Source organism: Babylonia areolata, chromosome 27 (genome assembly GCF_041734735.1).
Source record: "Babylonia areolata isolate BAREFJ2019XMU chromosome 27, ASM4173473v1, whole genome shotgun sequence".
Taxonomy (NCBI): domain Eukaryota; kingdom Metazoa; phylum Mollusca; class Gastropoda; order Neogastropoda; family Buccinidae; genus Babylonia; species Babylonia areolata.
The window spans coordinates 2,942,490-2,952,088 of record NC_134902.1 but is presented as its reverse complement, the minus strand read 5'-3'; the positions used below and the strand labels follow the sequence as shown (position 1 = coordinate 2,952,088).

Below are 9,599 nucleotides of genomic sequence, written 5' to 3'. Positions count from 1 at the left end.
ATTCGATAATTGTTGATAAAGCTGGAACCTTTAACACTTATGTTATTGAAATGGGAGCGAGCGAATGTAAGCGCTTGAATTATTGGATTTTGTGGGGGACATGTGGTTTGAGTTGACCAATCAGAAGAAACCCACGCGCACAGAGCGCGTGAATTGGGCTGTGTAAGAGAGTCGATCATAGAACAGCGAAGAGGAAAGACGTATGAAGGCTTGACGGTTGAAGAAGACCGGTTTATAGCGCCCCAGAGAGTAGGGCATTTGTGACGTTGGAGATGCAGACTGGACAGTCTACACGGTTCCGGGGTGGAGCCAAGTCTTTGGTATAAGGTCAGCCGTGGAGGGTTGACTAGGAACAGCCTCATCGTGTACGTCAGTTCCTTGGAGGAGGAGTAGCTGTTCAGAGGCAAGGAGGTCAGCAAGGAGAGTTGGCCAGTAGTGCCTCGACGACGTCCGCCAGGCTGGAACTGTCCCTAGTGGGCAGTGCGACCACTGCTAGGAGCTGTAGTGGGTGCCGGGGTGTGGAGGTACTGTGTAGTGCCGGGTTTTGTGTTGTTCAGAGGCGTGGTGGAGCGCCCAAATTGTCCATGAGTGTAGGCACTGTGTAGTGTCCTGTTGTGTGGTGTAAAAGCGCGGAGTAGCGCTGGTGTGCTGCCAAGAGTGTAGCAGAAATCTGTGACTAGTGTGAGAGGCTGTTCTACGTGGAGGATTCTTGTGGACTTCTCGACTGCTTCTCGAACTATAAGTGTTATGTGAACTGTACAGGATTCTTTGGACTTTCTCAAATGCTCTTCAGACTAAAGGTACTTGCTGTTGTGTGAGTGATAGACGGTGTATCCTTCTAATAACTGTTAAATTGTGAAGACTGTGAATAAAAGAAAAACAGTAGAATAAATCTGTAAATAAATGTGAGTATTATGACATGAACCAATTTGTATTATCAGTATTTTTATGTGTTAATAAAAATTGGTGGCAGATAACAGGAGTTAGATCTATTATATTTGTGTAAAGTCCCTGGTTAAGAACGCGCGAGTCTGAGCGAGAATTGTGTTATATTGTGTGTTGTCACATAGCCTTTTCTCCCTCAACTATCTCTTCACAGCTGTCTACATGACAGGGTATCAACAGATGTGTAGACCCGCCTCTAGAGAGCAGTAATCCTCTTGGTGTGTATACACATACAAAAAATCAAATATGCATACGCAAAAGATCAAACACACACAGCAAATGATCAAACATACACATTAAAAAAAAATCCAGTAACCCACGTCAGGGGTCTCTGTGGGTTATAGAAACGTGAACACAACCAGCAAACACCCGCCCCCCCACCCCCCCCTGCACCCCCACAAAAAAAACAACAAAGTATGGCTGTCAACATGGCAGGACAGAAAATGGCCACACAGAAAAAACACACTGACAGATCTGCAGGAGTGACCATGGGAAGCCGCAGCCCATGGACGCAGAGAGAAGGGAGGGAGGGAGGGAGGGAGGAAAGAAAGGAAGGAAGGAGGGAAGGAAGGGAGGAAGGGAGGGAGGGAGGAAGGAAGGAGGGAAGGAAGGGAGGAAGGAAGGGAGGAAGGAAGGAAGGAAGGAAGGGAGGGAGGGAGGGAGGGAGGGAGGAAGGAAGGAAGGAAGGGAGGAAGGAAGGAAGGGAGGAAGGAAGCATTCAGGCCGACTTTTCTTTCAGGATGAGGTCCATGTAGGCACAGGTCAGCAGGTCGTCGTCCTTGATTCCCAGCTTCTGCATCAGGTCATGGGCCACCGCCTGGCCTTCCTCTGCCGACTGCCCTTCCTTCAGCATCACCTGTCAACCGACCACGTGTGGGTCTGAGGCAAAAATGTTTCCTGGCTCAGTATCGTACATATATATGACAGTCAGTCGTGTCCGACTATGACCACCAGAACAGCAGAGGAGGCAACTGCTGTTCCGACTATCTGGGCTAGAATTTGATTATAGTGGAGAGTGTCTTGCCCAAGTACATCCCCACTCTCTCGGCCAAGAGGGTTTTAGGACAGTCGGCGTTGGGATGGTTCCCAAAGGCCAACTAGCCCACAAGGCTGCAGCACTAAGAGCCAGTGCAATTTTGCCTCCTAGTTTGAGAGTAGTCCTTCACGAAAGACTAAGCTGTAAACGGTTTCCCATTGACTGGAGAAACCATTGATAATACAGCTCTCACTTTGCTGTTGGCCCAAATGTAAACTTATGTAACATACATACACACACAACAAAGTACCCGGCATTACTGACCAATGGCATTTCAATCTGAGTGGTCTGAGGCAAACCTTTCCTGACTCAATAACATACGTACGCACACATCAAAAAGTACCTGGCATTAATGAAGGTGAATTGATAGGATTGATAGCTGTGTGTCGCCCCAGAAAGCAGAGTATGGCTGCCTACATGGCGGGGTAAAAACGGTCATGCATGTAAAAGCCCACTCGTGTAAATACGAGTGAACATGGGAATTGCAGCCCACGAACGAAGAAGAGGTCCAGAGCAAACAAGAAGAAAGGAAGGCTGGGAGGTTGCGGGTTCCAATCCCAGCGGAGGTGGTTTTTTGGGGCCCGTGGCCGGCTCCTACCCAGAGTTGAGTGTGCTGTGGGCTTAAATGGGGAGACTGGGACCATACAGTCGAGTGTCATCCACTTCAAGGATGCGTCTTTGGGTGTGTTGCTCGAATTACTTGACCAACACTGCAAGTGTCTGTATCTCTCGGGCCTGGTTAACGCCGGGATATCATTATGACAGGAAGCTTAGAGTACAGCCTTGTCACGCAGTCCCAAACCAAAATGGACCTCCATAGCAACATCATCATCGTCATCGTCATCCTCATCTTCCATCGTCATCAATATAAACAAAACAGTCTCAAAGTCTTTGGCCTTTCGTGCCCTGCTCTCATGGTGACCTCAGTTTCAATACCCCTCCACTTCTGTGCTTGGGGTGAGTCCTGTCAATGTCTTCAGTGTCGGCAGATTCATGGGGGGGGCTGTTGTTTGAGGGACGTGGTGGCAGTCTCCACTCTGGGAGGGACGCTCACTCAGTCTGGCTCCGCGACTAAGCCATTATTGTCGTTAGTAGGGGGCTTAGTAGGTGGTGTCCTAAGTACGTTAAAACAGAACAGGCACCACTGAACACCACTGAAGTGACTCAGCAGCAGTGCAGGGTCTCCTCTGGTGTGTGGCCTCCTGGCGATCTAACATTGATGGTTCCCTGCGGACTGCCGACACTGGAACTGTGACGGATGAACCCGGGTGTAGCCGTGTATGGGGGAATGTAAATGAGCGGTGTGGTAGTAATGAAACGGTGCAGATGATGGGGCAGCAAAAAAAAAAAAAAAAACACACACACAAAAATGAAAAAAAAAAAAAAACCCAAGGTAGACAGATCTGACCACCATCATTCATCCTTCCAGTCCAGACACTTTCTGACTAAAAACCCTGGGTACCTCCAGCTCCATGAAGTCGCCCAGACCGTGGACCTGATCGACGTGAACTCTGGTCTGACCCACCATGTACAGAAAGCGTTTCTTCTTCACCACTCCCCGCACACCCAGCGACAGACCCAGCACCTTCTGTCAAAGGACAAACAGAATCAGGCACAATAATAATAATAATAATAATAATGATAATAGGAAATTTTCTATCTAAAATTACGTTTAAATAACATACTTACCGTGACCCAACTAGTGCAGACTCCGGCAGGGGTCTGACATTCCTGTCCTGTGCAAACTACTATCCGCCTATGCGGAGAAAACGTAAGTACTACAGCCGATAACCTCCCGGAAGTAGGTAACCTCCCCTTTGTCCCACTGGCTAGCACCCTCTTTTTCCGGCAGCCATTATGACTCCTGTTCCTGTGCTCTTCATATGGCTAAGTTTTTTTGTATTTTCTGTCTGTCTGTCGATTTCTCTGGTATTTATATGGGGCAAACTCCCCATTTAATGGGCTCCAAGCGCCTTACATAAAACAACACGTACACAATGGTGCACTGGAGTGGAGTGATGGCCCAGAGGTAACGCGTCCGCCTAGGAAGCGAGAGAATCTGAAAGCGCTGGTTCGAATCACGGCTCAGCAGCCGATATTTTCTCCCCCTCCACTAGACCTTGAGTGGTGGTCTGGATGCTTAGTCATTCGGATGAGATGATAAACTGAGGTTCCGTGTGCAGCATGCACTTAGCACACGTAAAAGAACCCATGGCAACAAAAGGGTTGTTCCTGGCAAAATTCTGTAGAAAAAATCCACTTCAATAGGAAAAACAAATAAAACCGCACGCAGGAAAAAATACAAAAGAAATGGGTGGCGCTGTAGTGCAGCGACGTGCTCTCCCTGGGGAGAGCAGCCCGAATTTCACACAGAGAAATCTGTTGAGGTAAAAAGAGAAATACAAATACAATACAAATATTGTATTGTATTGTACTGTATTGCATTGTATTGTATTGTATTGTCACAACATATTTCTCTGAGTGAAATTCAGGCTGCTCTCCCTGTGATGAAAGCATCTCTATAGAGCAAGACCACCTCCTATTTTTAGTGTGTGCGTGTTTTGTTTGTAGCAGCAACAACAGAGCAGAGCAGATGTCGTAGCAGTGACAGTGATAAGAACTGTTACCTTGAGATCCTCCGGGTTTTCCACTTGCACTTTATGAAAGTCGCTGAGTTTGGGCCCCGCCTGGTCCGGTCTGTCATAGTAGATCAGTTCGGCTGGATTGTCCTGCTCACACACACACACACAAACATTCAAACATATACAGACACAAACACAAACACACATACATACACACACGATACACACGTGCACACACAAACATACATACACATGCACACACACACACACACTCATGCACACACACACACACACTCACCCCCGCACACAATACACACACTCATGCATACAAAAACACATACACGCCCATACACAGTAGAAAGCAGTAAGCAAGAGCTCTCTAGAGATGATCAACAGGCTCAACAGCCAAGTAGTTAAAGCATTGGACTTTAACTCACTCAGTACGACCAGTCCTCTCTTCTCCTCTACACAGACCCCTCGGATGTCCAGTGGGTGTCTGAATGACCCAACCTTTAGCTTCCGTCGTCAGAACTGTGGTATTCTTTGTCAACATTCACCTCTTCAGTATAAGAGCGTTCCGCTTGCAATATTTTGATGATGGTAATTGGGATGAAACGCTGTTAACGTCGTCTCTTTCGCCGTTTGTATGGAGAGAGTTAAATCTGAGGGTGTCAGGTTCAAATTTCAGTCACGGTGCCTGGTGAGTAAAGGGTGGAGACACTTTCCAGTCTCCCAGGTCAACAGATGTGAAGACCTGTTGATGCCTGGAACCAGCTTCATGTGTTTTGTATTTGTATTTCTTTTTACCACAACAGATTTCTCTGTGTGAAATTTGGGCTGCTCTCCCCAGGGAGAGCGCGTCGCTACACTACAGCGCTGCCCATTTTTTGGTATTTTTTCCTGCGTGCAGTTTGATTTGTTTTTCCTATCGAAGTGGATTTTTCTACAGAATTTTGCCAGGAACAACCCTTTGGTTGTCGTGGGTTCTTTTACGTGCGCTAAGAGCATGCTGCACATGGGACCTCGGTTTATCGTCTCATCCGAATGACTAATGTAATTACAATGCTCTTACAGAAGATCAAATATTAACGTTAAAGATCCAGTAATCCATGTCAGCGTTTTGTGGATTACATAAACATGAACAAATCTGGCATGCACCCCCTCGAATGGCTGCTTACATGGCTGGGGTAAACAACAGTCACACATGTAAAAGCCCACTCATGTTTACAAGTGAACGTGGAAGTCGCAGCCCACAAAGACAGAAGACAAACAATGAATACAAAAAAATGAATCACACACACACACACACACGTTCTCGCTCTAAAAAGCTAGGCTACACACACAAACTTACACACACACACACGCCACAAAGCATACCTTCAATATTCTCAGTTTCAGTCGACCGTTTTCACACACAAAAAAGGTATCTTCTTGCTCCAATATTTCTCCATCTGAGCCGCTCAGCTCTTGAGCTCTGGTCCTCAGATCAGCACAGTTGTTCACTCGTGCCTTGATTTCCACGTTGCTTGGCATTGTTCACTTTGTCTGCAACAGCAGAAATTAAAAATCTATTACCAGTGAACAACATATGGAGTGATGGCCTAGAGGTAACGCGTCCGCCTAGGAAGCGAGAGAATCTGAGCGCGCTGGTTCGAATCACGGCTCAGCCGCCGATATTTTCTCCCCCTCCACTAGACCTTGAGTGGTGGTCTGGACGCTAGTCATTCGGATGAGACGATAAACCGAGGTCCCGTGTGCAGCATGCATTTAGTGCACGTAAAAGAACCCACGGCAACAAAAGGGTTGTTCCTGGCAAAATTATGTAGAAAAATCCACTTTGATAGGAAAAAAAAAAAATGCACGCAGGAAAAAATACAAAAAAATGGGTGGCGCTGTAGTGTAGCGACGCGCTCTCCCTGGGGAGAGCAGCCCGAATTTCACACAGAGAAATCTGTTGTGATAAAAAGAAATACAAATACAGATATACCATTACGCAGTTTCAGTTTAAAGGAGGTACCGAAGAGTGTGGACTGATCCATTTGAACGACATCACACTGGCTTAAAAATAGATAATAAAGGAAACAGATGCCCAAGAACCTTCGTCGTTCCAACTCCCTCACCTCTTTCAAATGGTCTCAAAACTCACCTCTTCCCTCAGCAGTAAGTTTAGCTGTGGTAGGTCCACTTCTTTGCATGTGGTGTGCTCGACAGTGTGTATACATATGTATGTGCACACATACACACGTATGAATGTGTATTCGTGACTGTATGCTTAATGATCGCACGCACATGTGTGTATGTGCATCTGTGTGTGTATATGTGTGTGACTGTGTGCATCTGTGTGGAGGGTAGCTGCTATGTACATATGTATGTTAAAATGTGTATATATATATATATGTGTGTGTGTGTGTGTGTGTGTGTGTGTGTTTGTGTATGTGTGTAGTTTGTTAGTAACATTTTGGTGTGTGTACTTGACACTGATGTCATGTGATATAAATGTAAAAAAAAAATTTTTTTACCTGTTTTGTAAAGCACCCAGAGCAGATTTCTGGATAATGTGCTTCATAAGTATCCATTATTTTCATTATCATTTATTCCAGGCCTACAGTTCACACAAACCCAACTTGCCAATGAGGCCTAACATGACAATAAACAAACGAAAACCAATATTGTTTCGTGGTACATATCGTGGTACGTGGTGATATAGATCTATCAGAAGTACAAAGAGACCAGATGAAGTGCTTCTGTGCAAGCTATGTTTTGGGTCCCCCCCCCACCCCCACCCGAAGGGATCATCAAGAGTTGTTTCCCTTTGGTTTTCTATACAAAGCACGATGAATGCATGCATCAAACTACAAATATAATGCAGTGGATAATAAACATATATTATGATATAATAATGATAAAAAGTATGAGCATAATCACAAGAAAAGCTTTGTTACCTTAGTGGTCATACAAAAAATTACAAGCAAGCTTTCAACTATTTTGTCATCTTCTCTCACATATGGATGTAAACACATTCCAACCTCATGCGCATAGTGACACCCCCCAACCACAGACATTACATACATAATGATACATTCACATGCAGAGATACACCTTACTTCATTTCAATCATTTGCTTCAAATGTGTATCATTTTCATTATTATATTCTAATTATTCATTTATTTGCTTATCTATTTAATTTCCTATCGTTTAATAGAATCCTAGGTAGACCCTCAAGACCTGGCCAGCAAGTTGAGTCTTGTTGCAACTATATTTGTATTTGTATTTCTTTTTATCATAACAGATTTCTCTGTGTGAAATTCGGGCTGCTCTCCCCAGGGAGAGCCCGTCGCTACACTACAGCGTCACCCTTTTTTTCTTTTTTTTCTTCTTCCTGTGTGCAGTTTAATTTGTTTTTCCTATCGAAGTAGATTTTTCTACAGAATTTTGCCAGGAACAACCCTTTGGTTGCCGTGGGTTCTTTTACGTGTGCTAAGTGCATGCTGCACATGGGACCTCAGTTTATCGTTACATCCAAATGACTAGACTGTAGTCTTGAGTCCAGACCACCACTCAAGGTCTAGTGGAAGGGGAGAAAATATCGGTGGCTAAGCTGTGATTCGAACCAGCACGCTCAGACTCTCTCGCTTCCTAGGCAGACGCGTTACCTCTAGGCCAGCCCTCCATTCTGCATCCTACTTAGCAAGATCAAGACTATGCTTATTGTCAGACATTTGCTTAAAAATTTTTTTTTTTTTAAAGCAGATGTGGTGCTGAAACACACACACAAATCAATTTTTTTTTTCTCCAGATAATGATGCCATGCAGTCACCAGACACACTCTTTGATCAGCTGAAGTGTTGTTTCTTTGTCATTGCATGTGCAACACATTATTAAAGGTGTTAGTGTGTGCACTTCTGTGTGTTTGGTATGTGTGACTGAATGTGTATGAGAACACTTAAAAGCACATTGTACATGAGGGTGTGTGCAAAAATATGTCAACGACAGTGTGTGTGTGTGTGTTGTGTGAAATGTATAGATTTGTGTGTGAATATTTCATGTTTCAAACCGAATCAAAGGCTGTGTAAGTGTGTCACACACAGAGAGAGAGAGAGAGAGAGAGAGAGTCACACACACACATACAGTGACACACACACACACAGTGACACACACAAAGTGAATGGCAGTGGACTGTGGTTTTCACTTTCGGGAGGGTGCGGACTGATCCCTCTACCCGATACCACATCGGCTGCAAAGAAAATAAATGAATAAACAAATAAACAAGGAAATAAAAGGCAGCATGCTGTGTCAAGTACAACGATAATCCCAGAATCTTCAACTTGACGAAGGCGGGCAGATACGAATGAAGATACGAAAGAAGCAGCCGGACGTTTAAACCCCTCCGTCCCTTCTCAGGACACCTCTCCACCACTGGTCTGTGTTCCTACACCCCAACTCTTCCCCCAGAATGACTCATGGGTAACTATTATGTCACATACGACGACTTCGAATTACTACAGCAGTCCGAGTGAACGCCGACGCGTCCATTCCCACAAGCCGAGCAGGAGGCGACTGTCGAGCACACAACTGCTTTCATTATTATTTGATGGCTCAAACTCCCCACAAGCCGAGCAGGAGGCGACTGTCGAGCACACAACTGCTTTCATCATTATTTGAAGGCTCAAACTCTACTATCTAGTTCGTTGTAAAACAGAGTTTGGACGACAAGGTAAGAAATGCTGTGTTGTTTAGGAAAATTTACAATGGATTCAGTCCAGTAGCAACCATACCTTGCTCTGAATGTTTTGCCTTGATCCAAATTTCTTCCTCCGTTTTGTGCTTGAGTGACGAAATTTTTCGCGCGCAAAGTGACAGGCGAATGAATTGGCGTATGAACAAACATTCAAAAATTTAAATGACTAACCATTTGATCTTCAGCCGTTTCTCATCTTTTACAACATCTGTATTTGTCGTATGAAATCACAACACATTCGATGTGTATTTTGTAATATTTTGTCAATATGTGTTTTTGTATAAATTTTGGTAAAAA

General features: G+C 44.8%; 1 protein-coding gene across 2 annotated transcripts; it reads right to left on the bottom strand.

Moving 5' to 3' along the window:
* Window positions 1–1,591: 1,591 nt before the first annotated feature.
* Window positions 1,592–9,581, bottom strand: LOC143301435 (adenylate cyclase CyaB-like). Of its 2 annotated transcripts, none has more exons than XM_076615725.1 (5): window positions 9,474–9,581; window positions 5,941–6,108; window positions 4,609–4,710; window positions 3,444–3,569; window positions 1,592–1,801 (listed from the first exon to the last, which is right to left on the bottom strand). In XM_076615725.1, exons 2-5 carry the CDS (start codon window positions 6,094–6,096, stop codon window positions 1,664–1,666), a joined length of 522 nt encoding a protein of 173 aa, XP_076471840.1. In that variant the 5' UTR covers window positions 6,097–6,108; window positions 9,474–9,581; the 3' UTR covers window positions 1,592–1,663. The 2 variants fall into 2 exon arrangements, with proteins under 2 accessions (XP_076471840.1, XP_076471839.1); XM_076615724.1 differs by having other exon boundaries at window positions 9,340–9,478.
* Window positions 9,582–9,599: the final 18 nt, after the last annotated feature.